The sequence below is a fragment of the Schistocerca piceifrons genome, chromosome 6 (genome assembly GCF_021461385.2).
Source record: "Schistocerca piceifrons isolate TAMUIC-IGC-003096 chromosome 6, iqSchPice1.1, whole genome shotgun sequence".
NCBI classification, from domain to species: domain Eukaryota; kingdom Metazoa; phylum Arthropoda; class Insecta; order Orthoptera; family Acrididae; genus Schistocerca; species Schistocerca piceifrons.
Genome location: NC_060143.1, coordinates 590,063,530 through 590,086,900, shown reverse-complemented (window position 1 = coordinate 590,086,900; position 23,371 = coordinate 590,063,530). Strand labels below are relative to the sequence as shown.

General features: G+C 41.7%; 1 protein-coding gene across 1 annotated transcript in view; it reads left to right on the top strand.

Annotated features, from left to right (window-relative positions):
- Positions 1–23,371, top strand: part of LOC124802784 (DNA mismatch repair protein Msh6) — a 307,253-nt gene that overhangs the window by 131,963 nt on the left and 151,919 nt on the right. Inside the window, exons 12-13 of the mRNA XM_047263784.1 lie at positions 1,233–1,372; positions 12,149–12,283. Coding sequence (XP_047119740.1) covers positions 1,233–1,372; positions 12,149–12,283 — 275 coding nt within the window. The remainder of the gene's footprint in view (positions 1–1,232; positions 1,373–12,148; positions 12,284–23,371) is intronic.

Genomic DNA, 23,371 nt, shown 5'->3' with positions numbered 1-23,371 from the left:
TGAAGGTGATTTCTACTCCTCTGTGTGAGGTGGGGCACGTTGGCCTCGGTCAGTCAGCTGAGGGATTGGAGTGGTGCCCCGTCACTTGCTCCGACCCGTGGGGCCCACGGCTGTCCTTGCTTGGTGGTCTGGTCTTGCTATCACCCTTCCCACCTGTATAATTCTTTTTATCCTTTTACGTCTGTTGTTGAGTTCCTGTCTTGGTGCCATTGTTCTCTTTCCTGAGTCTTATCAACTTGTCCACGTTGATAGTATAATTCGGTTAATGGAGGGTGAGGAAACAGCTGTTGCTTGTAGAGAGTTCATCTACCCTCACATAATGTGTCCCAGGGGCCTCCAGCTGCTTTCTGGGCAGAGCCGCTCACCCAACTTCACCCTCTTACTCCTCATGCTTCTGTCTCTTGGTTTTATTGAGTCTCTGTTCCAGTTGTGTTCATCAGGATTAGTCTTCTGTGTTCTTTGTCTCTGAGGACTTTTCCTGGCTTGACATATATTTGATCCACGGATGGACTGATGACCTCATAATTTGGTCCCTCTAACTCCATCAGACACCCCCCCCCCACACACACACACACACACACACACACACACACACACACACTTTCTGCATGTCTTATTCATTTTTCATTTGGCTTACAGCCAGTAAACTCACTATTTGGCAACGTAATGATATGTCGCTAGCTGTCCTTGTTTTTGAACTGGAGTAACCAATCTAGCAGTCCGTGAAGAAAGTGCTCAAATGGTTCTGTTAACACTTCCAATCGACAAGGCCAACATTTTTGTGAGGTCTCTTAACAGTCATGGGCATGTCCTCAAGCATGGCTGCCGTGTTGACCGCCCTCATCCCTCCTTACAACCCACGACTCTGCCGCTTATATTTAAAAGGCTTAGATCAAGAGAAAAATTCACTATGAGACATGGAACACTAACTGTATGCTCTGTGGAACTAAGTTTCCGTTGCTGTTGTATTCAACAGGTTGTAAAGCTTGATAATGGAATAAAACTCTTGCATTGTTGCTATTGTAGACTTTACAGATGTCTTGAAATGTAACTGTGTTTTAGACTGTGCTGATGAGTGTTAGTCCAGGAAAAGAGTACAGATTGCTTCAGTTGGTCAGATTTATTACCTATTGTGTAGTAATTTGTATTATTATCAGGATATTGTTATGTCTGCTCCCATTTATTGTAATTGTTGGAATTTAATGAATATTTGCCAGTAATTTCTCTTACAGCAAAAAAGACAACAAAGTATGACAAAGTAGTAAGGAGAGAAGTCTGCCAGTTAATCACCAAAGGAACAATAACATTTGGGCCTATAGATGTGGACATAGGAGACAATGAAAACCACTATTTACTCTCACTGACAGAAATGGTAATAAATACCTATCTATGCTATAGTTGTCCATACTTTAGCATTGTTTTTAACATTGTATTTCTTTTCCTTGTTCATTATGTATTTGCAAATTTACTCAGTTATCCATTTTGGAATTTATGTTGCTTTGTCTTTAGTTTTGTTGTTTTCAGCAAAAACTTGTAAAGTATTTCTTCTGTTACTGTCTCATCTACGCTTTGATTCCTTGAAGTGTTTATCTGTCCCCTATTTAAAAAGAAAGGGGTCTTTGTTTTGTTTACTCCAGTATTTCCCACTTATTGTACACATCTGCTCAAAGTCTCTTTTAAGACTTTAAGGAAAGCACAAAATCTCTTGCGAGGAAAAAAGTAACTAGTTCATTTTTTGATGTGTAAAAGTGTGAAGTATTAACTGCATAGCACTTTTGTCTGCTGTTACTAATCAAAAATAGTATTTCAGTACCTTGAGCCATTGATAAAATAGAGGTGGTGTGCACTTATGTGATGTACCACATTTTTACAAAAATGCTCCATTTGAGTTAGGTGGGGAGTATGGCCTTTAGCATTTAAAAAGAGAGAGAGAGAGTTGGTTGTACTAGTTATTCAGAAATGAAGAGGTTTCAACAGTATAGAGTAGCATGGAGAAATGCATCAAACCAGCCTTCAGATCAAAGAAATGGCAACAACAGCAACAACAATGCTGGTGCTCTCGAAAACAGTCATATGAGAGAAAGGCCCTTTGTGGTCAGTCATTTTCATTTTTTAGAGTTACAGTATCACTAGTGCCTAGAAAACAATGTACCAGGTCTACAACTTTGCTTCTGCTATTTTTTCTCGAAGTTTGAGACTTTATTGTAAAAAAACTTACAAAACCTTTACAAGTCAAAGTATTGGCCGTCACTGACCACTGCTTCCTCCTAGCTTTAGGGCTGCATACGAATCTCGTAGTGTATAAACTGGGCATCTTTTGAGGGGAGCCACTTGTCCATATGACTGCGAGAGCTAGTCAGCTAGGTCGTGAGCCATAGGTGGCAGTCAGAGGGAGGAATACAGCGGGTGGGGCAGAACTTCCCATTGCAACGTCTCCAAGTATGTTTTGATGGGATTTTCAACTTGGGGTCGTGCACTGTTATGCCGCAAAATCATCTTTTCATCTCTAGCAATGTATTGTGGCCGTTTGTCTTTCAGTGCTCAGCTAAAACACATAAATTGCTTTCGATAACGACCTCCTGTGATTGTTACCGTCAGTTGCAGTAGCGTCGAAAGCTTTCTCTCTTTCACAACCGTGCTGGTCTTCAACGTCAAAATCACCGTTCTTGAAGCACAGAAACCATTTTCTGCAAAGTTCTGTTACTAACAGGTGTCTTAGCGTAGGTCTTGCCCAGGTTTTTATGAGCCTCAGCCGCAGATTTCTTCGTATCAGAGCCAAAAATTAAAACCTCCTGCAGATGACGAGAATCGGGCTCGTAAATTGACATATTCGGCTGAGAATAACTTTAAGATGCAATCAGAAATCATCTGATATTTTGATTGTGTTATGTTCTCAAATGCCTAAGCTTACTGTATGGCACTTACAACCTACGACTTGCACCACTACTTTCCACTAATGCCCTCTATTGCAAAATGGTGGAAGCATTGTTGTAGACCTAATACATAACCCTTCAAGATTTCATATGTATAGCTTGTGCAGTCAGTACCATATATAAAGGTGAGCAGATCGGTATCTTTATTTCCCTAAAGACAAATGATCTCATTTGAATGCACATGTTCTGCATGAGGGACACTCAAATGAAAACAAGGCAGATGGAAACTAAGTAAGTAAACTTTTTGTTATTTCAAAAATAATCCCCATAACTGTTCATAAGAATATAAGATGAACATCAACAAAAGCAAAATGAGGATAATGGAGTGTAGTCAAATTAAATCAGGTGATGCTGACAGAATTAGATTAGGAAATGAGACACTTAAAGTAGTAAATGAGTTTTGCTATTTGGGGAGCAAAATAACTGATGATGGTCGAAGTAGAGAGGATATAAAATGTAGACTGGCAATGGCAAGGAAAGCGTTTCAGAAGAAAAGGAATTTGTTAACATTGAGTATACATCTAAGTATTTGTACGGACTGTAACCATGTATGGAAGTGAAACATGGACGATAAATAGTTCAGACAAGAAGAGAATAGAAGCTTTCGAAAGGTGTTGCTATAGAAGAATGCTGAAGATTATATGGTTAGATCACGTAACTAATGAGGAGGCATTGAATAGGATTGGGGAGAAGAGGAGTTTGTGGCACAACTTGAGTAGAAGATGGGAGCAGTTGGTAGGACATGTTCTAAAGCATCAGGGGATCACCAATCTAGTATTGGAGGGCAGTGTGGAGGGTAAAAATTGTAGAGGGAGAACAAGAGATGAATACACTAAGCAGATCCAGAAGGATGTAGGCTGCAGTAGTTACTTGGAGATGAAGCAGCTTGCGCAGGGTAGAGTAGCATGGAGAGCTGCATCAAACTAGTCTCTGGGCTGAAGATAACAACAACTACTAAATACTTTTATCCTACAGTGAGACTCGACATCTAATGCCTATCTGGAAAAATGTTTGCGGTTGCCTATGGACTATGATTGTACCAAGGTATGCACATTTTCATACAAACCACATCAACAACCACAAATGTCTTTCTTCAGGTCTTCAGAAATACGGAAATCAGATGGGGAGAGATCAGGACTGTGTGGAGGATGTGTGAGTGCTTCCCAGCGAAACTTCTGCAGCATAGTCAAAACAACCTTTGCAATGTGTAGGCTGGCGTTTTGACTATGCTCCAGAAGCTCTCTGGGAATCTCTTACACATCCTCCATACAGTCCCGATCCCTCCTGTTATGATTTTCATATTTTTGGAGCTCTGAAGAAAGACATTCATGGCCATAGATTTTCTTTGGACAAAGAAGTGCACATGTAGATGGGATTGTGGTTCTGTAGACAATTGCAAAAATGTTTCCATGAAGCCATCTTATCTCACAATGGGATAAATATATTAACAGTTACTGTGATTACTTTTGAAATAATAAACAATTTACCATATTTAATCAAGTATAAGAGGACTCGATTATAAGAGGACCACCTTTTTGTGAAGAGGCTTCTTGAGAAAAATTAATTTTTAATATAGTCTGACTAATCAATATTACAAACTGTTTAATCAATATAAAGTTTTTTATTTTTTATTACAACATTTTTGCTTACTAATACTGTGTCTGTGTTATCACTATTGTTAATCATCATAATCCTATAGCACAACTGTGAAATTTATATATTCATTGTCACAAATGTATGGCTGTTTCTTCCAAATGTTACGGTTCCTGAGGTTGTGGCTACTACAGGAGTTTAAAACCCAGCCGTATTCATCCGAATTGGTATTTGATTTTGCTTCTGTATTAACATGAGAATGTTGCAGTGTCTGTTGCTTCCAGGTGTATTGTCTGCATTTTGCTTTCTCATTGGCTGCGCAGAACCAGCAGCTGACACACCCCTTCCATTCTTATTGTACAGGACGGTGAGCACTGACAATATTGCAGCATGAAATACACTCACAGTCTCCTGTGAAACTGAAAACTATTCTCGAGTGCGTATAGAATTTTAAAGTCAATTCAATTATGACTAGAAACGGCTGCAGGCAAACTGCAGGTTAAACATGGTAAACGTTCCAAAAAAGCCTAAGAACATGGTATAGATTTCCATGATTGGCTACAGGATGTAATTTGCTGACCACTCACTATCATTACAGTCTCTCATAATCAAATTAAATATTGATCTGGGTTGAGAACTGAGCAATGTTTTTTGAAGGATAACATTTCCGCTTTTGAACGTTACCTTTTCTTAAAATGCAGTATTAATGTTTGCACTCATGGGTGACTGGAATTCGATAGTAGGAAAAGGGAGAGAAGGAAACACAGTAGGTGAATATGGATTGGGGGGGGGGGGGGTGGAAGAAATGAAAGAGGAAGCTGCCTGGTAGAATTTTGCACAGAGCATAGCTTAATCATAGCTAACACTTGGTTCAAGAATCATAAAAGAAGGTTGTATACATGGAAGAAGCCTGGAGATACTGACAGGTTTCAGATAGATTATATAATGGTAAGACAGAGATTTAGGAACCAGGTTTTAAATTGTAAGACATTTCCAGGGGCAGATGTGGACTCTGACCACAATCTATTGGTTATGAACTGTAGATTAAAACTGAAGAAACTGCAAAAAGGTGGGAATTTGAGGAGATGGCACCTGGATAAACTGATGAAACCAGAGGTTGTACAGAGTTTCAGGGAGAGCATAAGGGAACAATTGACAAGAATGGTGGAGAGAAATACAGTAGAAGAAGAATGGGTAGCTTTGAGGGATGAAGTAGTGAAGGCAGCAGAGGATCAAATAGGTAAAAAGACGAGAGCTAGTAGAAATCCTTGGGTGACAGAAGAAATATTGAATTTAATTGATGAAAGGAGAAAATATAAAAATGCAGTAAATGAAGCGGGCAAAAAGGAATACAAACATCTCAAAAATGAGATCGACAGTAAGTGCAAAATGGCTAAGCAGGCATGGCTAGAGGACAGGTGTAAGGATGTAGAGGCTTATCTCGCTAGGGGTAAGATAGATACCGCCTACAGGAAAATTAAAGAGACCTTTGGAGAAAAGAGAACCACTTGTATGAATATCAAGAGCTCAGATGGAAACCCAGTTCCAAGCAAAGAAGGGAAAGCAGAAAGGTGGAAGGAGTATATAGAGGGCCTATACAGGGGCAATGTTCTTGAGGTCAATATTATGGAAATGGAAGAGGATTTAGATGAAGATCAAGTGGGAGATATGATACTGCGTGAAGAGTTCGACAGAACACTGAAAGACCTAAGTCGAAACAAGGCCCCGGGAGTAGACAACATTCCATTAGAACTACTGACTGCCTTGGGAGAGCCAGTCCTGGCAAAACTCTACCATCTAGTGAGCAAGATGTATGAGACAGGTGAAATTCCCTCAGACTTCAAGAATAATATAATAATTCCAATCCCAGAGGAAGCAGGTGTTGACAGATGTGAAAATAAGTGACAGCTGCGAAATACTAACGCGAATTCTTTACAGACGAATGGAAAAACTGGTAGAATCTGACCTTGGGGAAGATCAGTTTGGATTCCGTAGAAACACTGGAACACGTGAGGCAATACTGACCCTATGACTTATATTGGAAGAAAGATTAAGGAAAGGCATACATACATTTGTAGACTTAGAGAAAGTTTTTGACAATGTTGACTGGAATACTCTCTTTCAAATTCTAAAGGTGGCAGGGGTAAAATACGGGGAGTGAAAGGCTATTTACAATTTGTACAGAAAGCAGATGGCAGTTATAAGAGTCGAGGGACATGAAAGGGTAGCAGTGGTTGGAAAGGGAGTGAGACAGGGTTGTAGCCTCTCCCCGATGCTATTCAATCTGTATATTGAGCAAGCAGTAAAGGAAACAAAAGAAAAGTTCGGAGTAGGCATTAAAATCCATGGAGAAGAAATAATAACTTTGAAGATTGCCGATGACATTGTAATTCTGTCAAGAAATGAGACACTTAAAGTAGTAAAGGAGTTTTGCTATTTGGGGAGCAAAATAACTGATGTTGGTCGAAGTAGAGAGGATATAAAATGTTGACTGGCAATGGCAAGGGAAGCGTTTCTAAAGAAGAGAAATTTGTTAACATTGAGTATAGATTTAAGTGTAAGGAAGTCGTTTCTGAAAGTATTTGTATGGAGTGTAGCCATGTATGGAAGCGAAACATGGACGATAAATAGTTTGGACAAGAAGAGAATAGAAGCTTTCGAAATGCGGTGCTACAGAAGAATGCTGAAGATTAGGTGGGTAGATCACATAACTAATGAAGAAGTATTGAACAGAATTCGGAAGAAGAGGTGTCTGTGGCACAACTTGACTAGAAGAAGGGATCGGTTGGTAAGACATGTTCTGAGGCATCGAGGGATCACCAATTTAGTATTGGAGGGCAGCGTGGAGGGTAAAAATCGTAGAGGTACACCAAGAGATGAGTGCACTAAGCAGATTCAGAAGGATGTAGGCTGCAGTAGGTACTGGGAGATGATGAAGCTTGCACAGGATAGAGTAGCATGGAGAGCTGCATCAAACCAGTCTCAGGACTGAAGACGACAACAACAACAACAACATCATCTTAGCCTATGAAACTAAAATACTGGATTATAAAGTATAAACAGACACGGAAGCTGTAAATCGGTCTGTGCAAGAATTTCATTCTTCTCCTCCTAGTTAGCAATTTTACCAACAGTCATAATGTCAACTCATATAAGTAAATTGCAAAACCGTAAACAAACAAGAAATAAATTTCAAAATTTTACATCATTTGATAGTTGTTAGGAAAAAAGGTGAGTTTTGGCACTAGTAATACTATACGGAACGTAATTGAAAAGACTATCACTTCTGCTAATGATAACATGAGGTAATTGAACCATTTTCCAACACACTACTATCACAAATTATACCTTAAAACTGCAGTTTTGAAGGTTCTTTCATTTTATGTTCTCCTCGAAAATAGTAAACATTTATAGCCTACATCGTGAAATAAACTGAGAACTGTGGAATACGGTGAAAACTGTTAGATTAAAACAGCTTGAATGTCTGTTTTTGACTTGCAGCCGATAGGCGTCTAGCATGACTTTGTCACACTAATCCGTTGGCTTCAGGAATATAGAATGGTGAACAGCAAGCTTTCTTGGTGGGTTGCTCTAAAGTATGACTGATGTGATTGGTAAATCGCAAATATAGTGGCCACAGCTTCCATTTAGGTTTAATTTATGTAGTTCAATCTCATACGCCCTTCACTACCGTGCATTAATTTTATTTACGGTAGTTCTGTTCAGTGCCTGTCAACAGAATCGGGAACATATCATGCCTCTACGGACTGCAGCCAGTGTAGTCTACTCTCTTTGCTACGTGCGGCACCACATTTTGGTGAACAGTTGTTCGTCTTTGTTATAGTCATCAATGGTGTTTAAACCGTTGTGATAGCAGACAATTGTTGTAAATGTAACAGATTGTTGGGGCAGAGAAGCGCTGAAATCTCAAGCAGGCTTAACTTTGTTTCATATTCATTGGTATAAATAAGTACCACATGTGAAGGTAAACTTGTGCGTACATATTTGCTTTCATGAAACAGCCTGTGTTTACACTACAGCAAGCAATGAGTTCGAAGTGCAAACAGCGCATGTTGGCAACACCACAAAAATCTCCGCTTTGACTATTCAGCAAAAGAACAAGGAAAATTTTACAATCAATACTCTAGAAGTCACTGCCCTCGCATCACCAGAGCTTGCTGCACTGACATTGGCTATAGAAGAAAAACACACACACAGGTTAGATTTCAACATTTTCCACCGTACATCAGTTTTCCATTCAATTCACCATGTTCATCAATGTTTGCTCTTTTTCTGGGTGAGCACAAAGGAAGGATCTCTCAAAAATTTGTGTTTTGATGTATAATTTGTGGTCGTAGCATGTTGGAAAATAACTCTGTTACCTTGTGCCCAGATATCAATTTCAGTTTTTTGATGAATTTTTATTTGGTGTTCCACATCTCTAACTTTTTAAGAACTGATGTAATTCATTACCACAAAGCATTGGAGAGGATTACACTTTTATGCCAATTACATATGATTTTGCTCTTATTTCGGAAGTTTTAATGATTTCCTCGATTCTGCAGTTTTTAAGTCTGGAAAACATGAAACAGAGGTTTCACTGTATTATTTGTTGCCTTCAGACTGTATAGTGATGGCAGTAATGTTCACATTTTTTCACAGATTTTTGCCATGCGTGCGTGCAGAACACGACCCTCACCCACCTCGTAGCTGCTCTCCACTCTTACTATCCACCAGGATGAACAGCCACCACCAAACTGTGACCAAGAGCAAAGTAGACCACCCTGTGGCACAACATCGTAGCTGAGCAAAACATGCTTGATTTCAGTGGCTGCTTCACTACCCTAGCCATCTAGATCCTTCCCTCCAGCACCAGCTTTCCTGAACTCTGTAGTTGGAATTATCCTTAAAATGCAGTACATGCTCTGCTTCTCAAATTATCTCAGCCTCGACCTATGATAACCTACTGTCCTCGCACCCTCTACCCAATAGCTTCCACCCCCTTTGTCCTATTACCCCCTTCTGATTCTTGCCCTGTCACCTTCTTTGTGTGCCATCCTCTGCATGTGCACCTGCTTGCCTTTCCCCTCCCCATTCCTCTCCTTTATCACTGCCTTGTGATTAGCATATTAAGTATTATTTAAGTTTCAGACGTATTTCTTAATCTTCAGCAACCATTGCCACAAGACATCACGTATCTAGAAATTCGAAATATTGGGGAACTTGTTTCATCATTGTTGCATATCTAGATAGTAAATTTTCTCGGTAAAATCTGAATTTCAAGTGATGGAAATTACCAAATACCTGTATAAGGCATGGTGAATATTATGAGGTGTGGTAAGAAATCGAATAAAGACAGCAAAGGGAAAGTTTCTGATCGACTGGTCTCTAATCAAGAACAAAAAGGAATTTGGCACATAGCATTTATGCAAGAAGTTGTAAGGGCAGTATAGTGAATAGTGTGGCAGCAAGATGATTGCGTAGTTAACTAACTTTATTTCTGTAAATTTGTTTCTATCTGCTTCTTTATGACCTATTAATGACAACAGTATAGTTAGATTACTTTCCCTTATTTGAGCATTATGAAAATAACTAAATAAAGATAATTATTCAATAATACACACTCGTTTCCTCTGCAAAATCAAACATTGGAAACTCCAGTTAGGAGTACCAACTATGTAGGAAAAGATAAATTGCTACTTGTTATAAAGATGACACATTAAGTTTCGAACAGGCACAATTAAGACACTTACACAAAGCTTTTGGCCACAGCCTTCGTCAGCAAAAGAGACACACACACCATTCGTTCACACAAGCAGGACAACTGACCCACACATGACCACCAATTCGGCACTCTAGCAGCTGGGACCAGATTAACTATCATGTACGATGGAAGTAGCAGTCTGGGATGATACTTGTAAGGGGAACAGTAGTGTACAGGTGGGGGGGGGGGGGGGGTCGTGTCTGAAGTGTGTGCAGGGACTAGAATACCAACAGGCTTGCATCTTGCAGTTGTGGGGCAGGGAGATGGGTAAAAAAGTGAAAAAACGAGAGTAGTGAGGAAAGGTGGGTAGGTTCATTGGCAGAGGACAGCAAACAAAGAAAGTGGGAGATGAGACTGAGGTGGTGATGATAGGTCAGATGATGCAGAAACTGATGGTTGAAGGGTATGGGGACGATATGTTACCTTTGGTCGTGACCAGGATAATTACAGGAGCAGAGAATGCATTATAAGGGTAACTCGCACAGTATAGTTCAGGAAAGCTGGTGGTAGAGAGAAGGATCGAGATGACTCACGAAGTGAAGTTGCAGTTGAAATCAAGCATGTTATGTTCAGCTGCATGTTGTGCCACAGGGTGGTGTACTTTGCTCTTGGCCAAAGTTTGGTGGTGGCCATTCATCCTGGTGGACAGCTGGTTGGTAGTCATAACAGTATAAAAAGCTATGCAGTGACTGCAGCAGAGCTGGTATATGACATGGCTGTCTTCACAGGTGGCCAAGCCACCGATAGGGCAGGCTAAGCCAGTGACAGGATTGGATAAGAAGTGCTGTGTGGGTAGATTGGGCAGGACTTGGACCTGGGTCTTCCTCAGGGATATGATCATTGTGGCCAGAGGTGTGACTGGGAGTGGCATAGAAATGGAGAAAGATGTTGCGGAGATTGGAAGGGCAGTGGAACATCACTCTATGATGGGTAGAAAGGCTCTTGAGTAAGATGTTTCTGATTTCAGTGCATAGTGATAGATAATCAAAATCCTGACAACAGATGTGATGCAGTTGTTCCAGTCCAGGGTGGTATTGGGTGATGAAGGGGGGACACTTTCATGGGTGGCTCTTGGGAGCGGTGGGAGGATTGGGGTTATGAGGGGAAATTACACGGGAGATCTGTTTGTGGACTAGGTTTGGGGATAGTGCGAGTCTGTGAAGGCCTAATTGAGACCCTCGGTATACTGGGTAAGGGAGTACTTGTCACTGCAGGTACGCTGTCCCCAGGTGGCCAGGCTGTATGAGAGGGATTTTTTGGTGTGGAAGTAAACATAGAGAAGAAACTCTGTGTCCAAGAAGATTGCACACACTGTTGAGGAGGACAATGTGAAGCAGATACGTGAGAAGGTATTGAGTTTGTTAGGGAATGGGGGTAAGGTGTCTTGGCAATGAGTTCAGATCATGAAGGTATCGACAATGAAACTGTATCAGGTAAAGGGTTTGGTGTTTCGAGATGGTAGGAAGATCTCCTGTAGATGGAAAGATCTCCTCTAGGTGCCCCATGAACATGTTGGCATAGGAGATTGCCATGCATAGCCCCATGGCTGTGCTGCAGATTTGTTTGTATACCTTCCTTTCAAAGGAGAAGTAGGTGTGGGTTAGGATAAAGTTAGTAAGGTGTATGAGGAATGAAGTATTAGGTTTTGAATCTGAAGGACATTGGGAAAGGTAGTGTTCAGAAGCGGTAAGACCATGGGCATGAGGGATGTGCCTTTTAATTGTGCCTGTCTGCAACTTAACGAGTCATTTTTGTATGGTGAGGAGCAATCTGTCTTATCCTCCATTGCTGTTTTCTGTGTGAGTCATATATGTACACAGTGTAAGAGGTTGAATTAATCTGAAGCATTCTATTCCAGGTGGGTTCCTGTGTTCCAGTATTTGGGGTGTGTTTCATTGACACATCTATAGGTACATTTAATTTTGGGCAGTTTTCCGATGATCGGCATAGGTCTAGACTACGGACTCTGCTAGCACATCATCCGCCTGTTCAGGTAAGTATTGTTTACTGCTTCAGTTAGACATTTGTACATATCTTTTAAGGACTTTTTTGTTACATTGGTGCATTTTATGAAGCAACATAATTGTGGCTTCAGTTTGATGTGAAGTAGTAGTTACACTGCTTTTAAAGTGTTGCATGGGACCTCTATTTTGCAGTATAAAGGGCTTGATCAACATCCATTATATTTTCCATTTGCTACCATCACCTGTTGTGACTCACAGCAAAACATGACAAAATGATCTTCACATGAGTGGTAATGAACTAAGCTGGTAATCTTTAAAGAAAGGGAGGTGGGGACGTTTCCCACCTCCTTCTGCACTTCTTCAAGGTCAACCTTTTGTTCATAAATATTGCCTCTTGATCATTGTTCATTAAAATTAATACTTCTTTTCTTATAATGCCTCCAAATAACAATGCAGAAAGAGTTTAAAAAGTCTTCAGTAAAAGTCATATTTGTTTGTGATATTTTTATCTGAATATCTATTCTTGTTGCAATTTCAACATACCTGCAATAACATTGTTTGCAGTCTGTGCCATAAAATTATTCTGATCAAGTGAACTTCAGTTGACTGTTGTCTGGAAAGCTTAACTTCTTCAATTATATCACAAATTAGAAGTATACTCAACTTAAAATTATAAGACAGAATAACTAGCCAGTAATTAGTTTCAAGAGATGGAACTTTTAATGCTGCTGATACACACACAATATGGGATGTTCTAGCTTCTTGAATTATATAAAGTTCCTTCATCAGGGCCGAAAGTAAGACCATGGGGTAAAATGGAAAAGTGTAAGCGATGGTCAAGGAATAGCCTCTTCAATTACTGGGTGTTTATAATTGAAGCGCACCTACTCTTCGAGATCCAATGTGTGGTAGCAAAACATGGTAGATACACTAACAGTGTGTATACACTCCAGGAAATCTGGGAAAAACTCGGGAATTTTTTCATCCAGGAGAGAACCAGGAAAACCCAGGAATTTTTTAGAATTCTGGGAATGTTTCATTGTTGTAGTCTTTGGTTAATTTTTTGTAATTTTGACCGGTAGGAACTGATAAACATCAAAATGTGTCAAAGGCTTTAGGACTAAGACTATGGAATACTTCATAACAATAAACTGCTGCCAATGAGCGTGATGTCACAACTGTTGACATTAAGTTCATTTGAGCAGTTGCCTGCAGGCTCATGCGCATGTGCAGTTGAGTTGCGTGTGGACAGTACATTCTCCTGCTTCCAGCTTCTTGAAGTGTGGCTGTTAGCTGTAGCAACAAGCAGCCATATGCTACCCGGAAGAATTTTTCTGGCAGCACCCAAGCTGCCAGATTCGCGCATCTGCACAGCAGTCTGGGTTGTAGTGGGAAGGGGGTTAGCCTCTATGTAAGCTGTATTTACATTTAGTGATTTGTTGTTTCCTCTTTGTTCATACATCACACATCAAATGAAAACAAAACAAATTTGTGTGGTTGGGAGCTGTCAAGTGAATTAAAATACATTCACGTAACTACAGAAGGCTAACACATGTTATCAGTTTCAGTTTTCTGATTTTATTTTGTTTTCATGTGGCTTTTATTAATCTTTTCCCCAGGGGCAGTCAGTTTATTAGAAATGAAGTGTTTCATTCCGCACTATTGGCTAGTTTCAACTGATCACTGAATTTCATCTTCTGGCATGTATGGCATTATGCCATAATAAAGAACCAAACACAATGCAATATGGATTTGGTCCTCCAAGAAAATTCGCATCCCGAAAACTGCACTGAAAAGCTTAATACCATGTTGGGGCCTACTTCATTGTGAATCTGGACATATGAGTGTGCACTTTAAGCCAAAATATGCCTTTTAGTATGGTTTATGAAATTCCGATGCTCTGGGAGTGTCCTCTTCCTTTTATGATATCGTGTAAGATCTCTTAATACTACACTCCTGGAAATTGAAATAAGAACACCGTGAATTCATTGTCCCAGGAAGGGGAAACTTTATTGACACATTCCTGGGATCAGATACATCACATGATCACACTGACAGAACCACAGGCACATAGACACAGGCAACAGAGCATGCACAATGTCGGCACTAGTACAGTGTATATCCACCTTTCGCAGCAATGCAGGCTGCTATTCTCCCATGGAGACAATCGTAGAGATGCTGGATGTAGTCCTGTGGAACGGCTTGCCATGCCATTTCCACCTGGCGTCTCAGTTGGACCAGCGTTCGTGCTGGACGTGCAGACCGCGTGAGACGACGCTTCATCCAGTCCCAGACATGCTCAATGGGGGACAGATCCAGAGATCTTGCTGGCCAGGGTAGTTGACTTACACCTTCTAGAGCACGTTGGGTGGCACGGGATACATGCGGACGTGCATTGTCCTGTTGGAACAGCAAGTTCCCTTGCTGGTCTAGGAATGGTAGAACGATAGGTTCGATGACGGTTTGGATGTACCGTGCACTATTCAGTGTCCCCTCGACGATCACCAGTGGTGTACGGCCAGTGTAGGAGATCGCTCCCCACACCATGATGCCGGGTGTTGGCCCTGTGTGCCTCGGTCGTATGCAGTCCTGATTGTGGCGCTCACCTGCACGGCGCCAAACACGCATACGACCATCATTGGCACCAAGGCAGAAGCGACTCTCATCGCTGAAGACGACACGTCTCCATTCGTCCCTCCATTCACGCCTGTCGCGACACCACTGGAGGCGGGCTGCACGATGTTGGGGCGTGAGCGGAAGACGGCCTAACGGTGTGCGGGACCGTAGCCCAGCTTCATGGAGACGGTTGCGAATGGTCCTCGCCGATACCCCAGGAGCAACAGTGTCCCTAATTTGCTGGGAAGTGGCGGTGCGGTCCCCTACGGCACTGCGTAGGATCCTACGGTCTTGGCGTGCATCCGTGCGTCGCTGCGGTCCGGTCCCAGGTCGACGGGCACGTGCACCTTCCACCGACCACTGGCGACAACATCGATGTACTGTGGAGACCTCACGCCCCACGTGTTGAGCAATTCGGCGGTACGTCCACCCGGCCTCCCGCATGCCCACTATACGCCCTCGCTCAAAGTCCGTCAACTGCACATACGGTTCACGTCCACGCTGTCGCGGCATGCTACCAGTGTTAAAGACTGCGATGGAGCTCCGTATGCCACGGCAAACTGGCTGACACTGACGGCGGCGGTGCACAAAAGCTGCGCAGCTAGCGCCATTCGACGGCCAACACCGCGGTTCCTGGTGTGTCCGCTGTGCCGTGCGTGTGATCATTGCTTGTACAGCCCTCTCGCAGTGTCCGGAGCAAGTATGGTGGGTCTGACACACCGGTGTCAATGTGTTCTTTTTTCCATTTCCAGGAGTGTATATATGCATGAACATGTGGGCTTCCTAAGTCATCGTAGCTGTCCATGCACAGTACTGTCTGTTTTCTGGCGCTTTCTGGCAACTGCTGAAATGAAGCTATTTCTAATAGGCCATGGGAAAATATTGTGAATAATGCTTTCAAAAGCATTAGTTTCAAAGTAAATTTCCTTTTACACAAGATGAATTATGTTAAGTATGCGAATGTGCAGTGGATTTCTTAAATCACAGAGTGTTTTACTCTCACTTAAAACTTAACACATAGAGGACTAGTTACTTAGAAGAATTTTGAGGCCAGAAGACCGGACATTATCATCATTATTTAAAACTTTAGTGTCACATTTGTGTGATGTATCTTAAAGTGTAACACATGCAAAAAAGGCCAATATTATACATGAAAGCTTAGCTTTTCGCGTAGCTTATTAATCTCTTAAAGACCGATATTATATGTGAAAGTTTAACTATTCTTGTAATTACATTATGTACATTAATTTAAACCATTAACATTTCCTATTTATCTGCTGTCATTGGCTGGCAAGATCATGTGACATGAGCTACGATTGGCTTACAAAAGCGCATTCAAAGTCAATTTCAGTGCTTCGGAAACTAACGTGCTGTATCGTGTATCGAATCTATACTTTCGTAATATGTATACAAAAGTATGCAGCATATTGTGATATGAAACTATGCAGTGTAAATGTTGCTGCACATCACAGATCTTTCCAAAACTTTTTATTATTATTATTATTATTATTATTATTATTATTATTATTATTCTATCGAGTTCCATTGATGTTTTCCTCTATTCCCCCCCTTCTTCCTTTGTTACTCTGGTCATCACACAGTGATCTCTGATAGTGACCTTTTCATGTTGATTCGCTTCTTCCCTTCCCACTTCCCGATGACCAGGTTCTCTGCTAGGCTTTCCATTGTGTTGATTGGCCTCTAATACCTCCCTGGTTGTGTTTCCACCTTTGCCAGGTTGTGTTGATGAAGTCGTCTGTGATCTGTCCAATAAGATAATCCATGCTGCTGACATTCCCATTCCCTGCTTGACAGGCCCCATTCGCTATCAACCAGTTCCTTGGTGGATCACGGATATTACCACCGCTATTTGTTATCGCCATTGCTCTTGCAACATCTCCGTGACACCCGTCCTCTGCCGGTCTTATTAAATTTAAACGTCTTCATGTCAAATCCTGGTACTTAATCAGAGCAAACAGGTGTGCTGGAATGCTTTGTTTCCTCTGCGTTCTTTAGCCCTTCATCACAGATGTGGACTAAACTCCACACCCTCCACTGTTGTCAGTGGCAGTCTTCCATATTGGACCTTGCCCTTCCAGGTGGCCTCTGTACATATCTATCAGTGCTCTTGAAACACCTTGCAACTCATTTTTTGACGGCATCGTCATCAACCTCCTATACAGTTACCTTCCACCTCTGTAAACAGCGGGCTGAGCTTCCCGCTTATATTTTACCCCTTGTCAGGCAGAATTCTACAGTGTACATTTTACTGAATGGGAGCGTTTTCTGGCCCTCTTTTCTTCTCACAATTCAGCTCCTGGCCCCAATTCCATCCATAACCAGTTGTTCAACACCTCAGTCCTCTACAACGACAGTATCTCCTTCGGTTGTTTAACCATATTTGGCTCCATGGTATTTTCTCCTCTCAATGGGGAGACAGTGGTTGCTGTCATTAAGCCTGGCAAGAATCTATCGTCCCTTGATAGTTACCAGCTAGTCAGCCTGACCAATGTCCCTGTGAGTTTACTATACTGGATGTTGGTTTGTTAGCTCAGTTGGATCCTTGAATCCAAGGACCTTTTATCTCCTTACAGTGTATCTTTCAGGAGGGGGTAGTCTCCAATTGATCGTCTCCTTTGATTGGAAACCACACTTTGGCAGGCCTTTTCTCAACACTGCCATCTTGTTGCATTTTTCTTTGATCTTCGTAAGGCCTACGACACAGCTTGGCATCATTGCAGTCTCCTTATGCTCCATGAGTGGTGTCTTTGGAGGACCTTCCCGATTTTTATTTGCCAGTTCCTGCCCCACTGGTCATTCATAGTTCAGGTTGGCACTGTTTTAAGTTCTCTGTGGTCCCAGGAGAATGGTGTTCAGAGAGGGCTCCATATTAAGTGTCCTTCATTAATGAACTTGTGGCCTCTGCTGGCTCATTGGCCACCCCTGCACTGTATGTAGATGATTTCTGTATTTGGGCTAGCTCACACTCAGAGATTCTGCAGAACGACAGCTCCAGAGTGCCATCTGGCTCACTTCCACATGGACAGTCTCACACCTTTTTCAATTCTCTCCCCGTAAGTCGAGGATGGTGTGTTTCTGTTGCCGTATATGGCCCATCCTGATCTAGAGCCATATCTCAACACACAAAACCTACCCATGGCCCTTGAGATCCATTTCTTGGCTGTTCTTTTTGCAGCAAGCTCACTTGGTTGCCGCATATCCATTGTCTGAAGTTGTTTTTTGTAAACTTGATGTTTTTCGCTTCCTTGCCCACACCTCTTACGGTGTGAATCATTCAACCCTTCTCTGCCTTTACCGGGCAGTACTTGTGTCTTGTATGGATTGTGGTTGTGAGGTTTATGGATCAGCTGTACCTTCCACACTGCTCCTCTTGGGTCCAGTTCACCATTGTGGTAGCCGTTTAGCCACCAATGCCAATCTCATCTTCTGGTTGCCTGTGCCAACACTATCTGCTCTTCCCCTGCTCACCCCTCCTATTGTATTCTTTTCGCAGCAGTTGCCCACCCTCATGTGGGTTACCGATTTTGTTCCGCCTCGCATCTCTTCAGTGTTGTCCATCTACCCTCCTTGTCCTTATGGGGGTTTCAGGATGCCATTGTGTTTTACTCCAATGGCTCTTAATCTGCCTATTATATGGAATATGCCTTCACGTCTTCTGTTGGCATGGAGCGCCATGACTTGCCTGTTGCGTGTGGGGTGTTCACTGTGAAATTGATGCTATTTATAGGGCCCTCTGCTTTATTAAATAGTTCTCACTTACCCTAGTTTTGTTATATATGGACTCAATGAGTGGTTGTCAAGCTATCACTCAGAGCTTTCCCACCACCCATTGGTCTCTGCCATCCACAACCTTCTCGCTATTCTTGGGGATTCTGCTTATTTGGTTGGTTTCCTTCGGATTCCTGGCCACTTCGGTATACTGAGAAATGAACTTGCTGATCATCTGGCTGCCCGGTGGGGCGTTCTTCTTGACCCCTCCAGGGGCAGATTTGCTTTACATCAAATCTCTTTTTGCTCAATCTTGGACTGACTCTTGACTGGCTATCCCACTGTCTAATAAACATCACTTTATCGAGGAGACCCCCACCGTGTGGCATTCTACCCTCTGCCGCTCCCAGTGGAAATCTGCCATCCTCTGTCTTCTTCGTATTGGCCATACTACGTTGACACATGGTTTTTTACTCTGCAGTGAGCGGCCCCCTCCTCCCCACCCAACTTTGTGGTTGTGGGGCTGCCCTCATGGTGGTCTATATTTTGCTGGACTGCCTCCCATTTTGGCTCACCGTACTAAATGTGTCCTCCCACCTTCTCTGTCTCTTGGGTTAGCGGATGACCTGTGCTTGGTTATGTCTGTCCTCAGTTTTCTTCACCAAAGTGGTTTGGCTTCTAAGGTTTAAGTCCTTGAATTTTCCTCTGGAATTGGAGTCCCTCACTTAGTGTTAGCATTGATTATGGAGTCCTTGGTCTTCCCTCTACACCTGCCATGCTCTCGATGCCTTTCCCTAGGTTTTGTGTGGTCTTTAGTGCAGTTTTGTTTCCTCTTTTCTTGCGTCTCTTTCTGCTGATGTTCCCTTTGTGTTATGGTTGTGGTCGGGTGTGGGAATTGGGACGGGTAGGTGGCGGTGCTGGTGCCTGACCCCTCTCAGCATTTCTGGGGCACCCCTGCTCTCCCTGTTTCCCCCATCCCCTCCTTTTATTTCTTCTTTCAGTTGCCCTGATGTTCCTTTTACCTCTTTGTTTGCCCATTTTCCCTTCCTCTTGATTGACTGTGCTCTCTGTGTTGTTCCTCCCTTGATTTCTGCCATCCTAGACCATAGAACCAACGACCTTGCTGTTTGATACCCTCTCCCAAATCAACCAACCAATCTCCATGTTATCTATACCATCTTATACAGCATGGGATTCCTGCTTTGGAAGTTTGCTGCTGTGTGGAAACTGCTGTTTTCATGCAAGATGTGGCAGCACCTTATGTTGCTTACACAGTGAAATGGCTGCATAATGCAACCTTCCACAAATGTATTACCTCGACAGGTTTTGCAAATGCATTCCTCGCAAGGTCACTCAAGTTGAATCCATGTGACTTCCGGTCTCTGGGGAAATCTAAAAAAAAAAAAATTTATCAGGGACATGTTAAGTCACTACCTGATTTGAAGCCCAGTATACAGGCACATTTTGCTCAGAATGTGTCGGAACTACTACAATCAACTGTTGATCATGTCATTTCAAGGATAAGCATCCCATCAACTTCTCTGGTGCTTATATAGAACAAACTGTGTAAGCGGCGGTTAATAATAAAATCAATTATGCGTTTCTCACATGTTTGATTTCTTTTTGCCAACGTCGTGTTCCTGATTCATTATGTAGGGAAACATTTCTGTACATCTTTCGTGCATTCACAGTGCCAGATTTGTACCTGGTGGCCAAAGTTGAAACTAGCATTTCTTTCAAATTGTATTTTAGTTTTATTACGCCAAAGGTGTCCATGAACAAATGCAACAATATTCATACACAGAAACTCTTTTTCAGTCAGAATGATATCACTATTTAAGACCATGCCCTTAAATGGATATATCTCCACAGCATTCTCATCAAATACAAGAATGCAAATACAGTAATTGTAGAAAAAGCATGATAATAGAACACTATGCTCAAAACTCATAATTTATGACCCCTTCATCCCCAAATCCCCATGCTTGGAAATACATCCGTAACATGAGTTGCATTAAAACTCTGTAAAAACAAATTTTTACGTAGACAAAATGAACATCAACAGTTAATGACAGTTATGATATCATGGAAAGGAAAGTTGCCACTCACCATATAGCGGGTATTCTTAGTTGTAGATGGGCACAACAAAACGACTGTCACAGTATAAGCTTTCGACCACTGTGGCTTCAGCTGTCATAGGTTGCAGTCGCGCACGTGTTTCGAGGTGTACCGTAACAAAGATTTGTATTGCGTACTGGTAAAGCAGTAAAACATCATCTGCTAAGTCAGAATGTGGGCAATAGTCTGTGCTGAGTGACTGTGGTGGACACTCATTGAAGAGGATTGTGATGAAAAATAAGAGAATGACACCTGCAAAAGTCACTGCAGAGCTGAATGTCACACACACACACACACACACACACACACACACACACAAATCCTGTTGGCTCCATAAGCAGGAAATTGCAGGATGAGTAGGAATTCCAAAACCACTCATCAGTGATGCAACTGCCTGTTAGCAGCAAAATGTGGTGCTGAATCCATAAAACCTGGATTGTGAAACAGTGGAAGAAAGTCATTTGAATGGATCAAACTTGTTTTCAAACAGTTTCCAGTTTCTGGCCAAGTTTACATCCCAGGAACAAAACATGGCAGGGCTTTGGCAGTGATTTGGGCAGTGATATTGTGGTATTCCAAGGGTCCCATGGTTCCTCTGAATGGTAACATTACTGCCAAGGATTATGTAACAATTTTGGCTGGTATAATATTTGCTGTTCAGTGGTGGTGCTGTGTTAAGAGAAGATCGGGCTCCTGTTCACACAACTTGCATCATCCAGCAATGGTTTTGTGAGCCCTAATATAAATTGTCTGGCCACCACAATTACCAGAACTCAATATTAATTAGCCTTTGTGGTCTACTTGCAGAGAAGGGTACATTATCACATTGTTATCTGAACTTCCCTCAATTTTGCGGGATGAATGGTATAGGATACCCTTAAAAACTATACAGGACCAGTTGTTATCCATTCTGAGAGGAATGGAAGCTGTTTCGAATGTCAACAGGTTTCCTACTGTGTATTAGGCTTGGTAATGCATGTTGTTTTTGGCATTTCCATATTTTTGTCCACCCTCTGCATTAGTTTCCATTTCAGTTCATTACATACCGTACACAGTTATGAATTGTTTAAAATTCTCGCTGGAGGGTGAGATATATAGCCATCTATCTTTAACGATTGGTATAATGATTATATTCCAAAAAGAATAAACTCTTTTGTTAAACAAAAGACATTCAAATGGGGGTCTTTATAAGAGAAACGCAAAGCTAACAGTAATGAATTTTCATACAGGTTCCTTCTTACAAAGAAGTCAAGATGGCAACTGGCCACTGTTAATAATACTAATAAAGAACAGGTTTCGAAGAAAACTGGTTCATTGTGAGATGGCTCTTCACATTTATATTTGAATTTATATGGTGCTACACCCACAGTGTTAGCAGCTTTTCAGTGTGGTGAAAATTTCTTGATGTAGTGGTGCCCTACATTTAAAAAAAAGAGAGATCTAAGAACAACTCAAGCTGCAACTTGGCAGTAGATGTAAAAACGAACTGAAACAACAATCGTAAATGTAAACAGTCATCTGAGTATGAAACCGTCTGTTCCATGAAATTTCATGTAAACTGTTGTATGTCAGTTACTTACTGCCCCAATGTTTAGGCATAGAGTCCTCTGACCACCTTCTCATATACAAGTGAAAGTAAACTGAGGTGCCCAGGTTAAAACCACTGGTGCGGTCATCGTTTACCTAGTTATCACTGCACATGCGGTGCTATAGTGCATGCACATCTGCTGCAAGTCTCTGCCCTCCTGTGAGCACCTTCCATAGTGAAAGCTTGCATTGTCAATATCAGTTCGATTATCTTCACACGGAATTTCGTGGAACGATCTATAGGCCGGGAAAATTTTAAATTTAATTAACAAAGAAACTGTGGTTGAAACCAGAAACGTGTCCATTGTTCTAAATAAATAGCGTTATTATTACTGGCTGATACCTGGTGTTTTTTGTAAGAAGCAATATGTATTTTTACACACCCGTGGTCTCACCATGTCAAATTTTAACAACACAGCAATAAATTCTTGGATAATCTCTTCATACTTTTGGGCCACAATCATATAATAATCTTTTAATGATATTTCCACCATTTGACTATACAAACTTCTTTATTTTACAATACTATCATGATTTTGATCTTAACCAAATGTCAGATACAACAGTGTCTGTTATAATTAAGACTTGAGTTGAGTGAAGTCATGGTCTTGATAGAAAAGTTGGTCAGTATGTTACAGATGTTAGTCATACACAGTGAGTGCCTAGATACCAACCACCAGCTATTAGTTGCTGACCTAAAAATGCCAAAATTTAAACAAAAGGGAATGCCAAAGATTAATACTTAGTTGTTGAATGACGGACACGGAAGTGAAAAGAAACCATAAAGCATGAATAACATCCAAATCACCCAACACTGAGAAAGGGGGAGGAGTAGAAGAAGAATGATCCATATTACTGGGAAGACTTTACTACACAATTCTTGCAACATCTGAATTCAATCTACAAGAACATACAGTTTACCATGGCGGGGGCATTAGGGCATTCTGTCTGCCATAAGCCTACACATACGGACCTTTATCTGCAAGTGTTGAACTGCCATCAACCTTCACAAACTACTGGTGTCTTGCAAAGGTAGGAGACGAGGTACTGGCAGAAGTAAAGCTGTG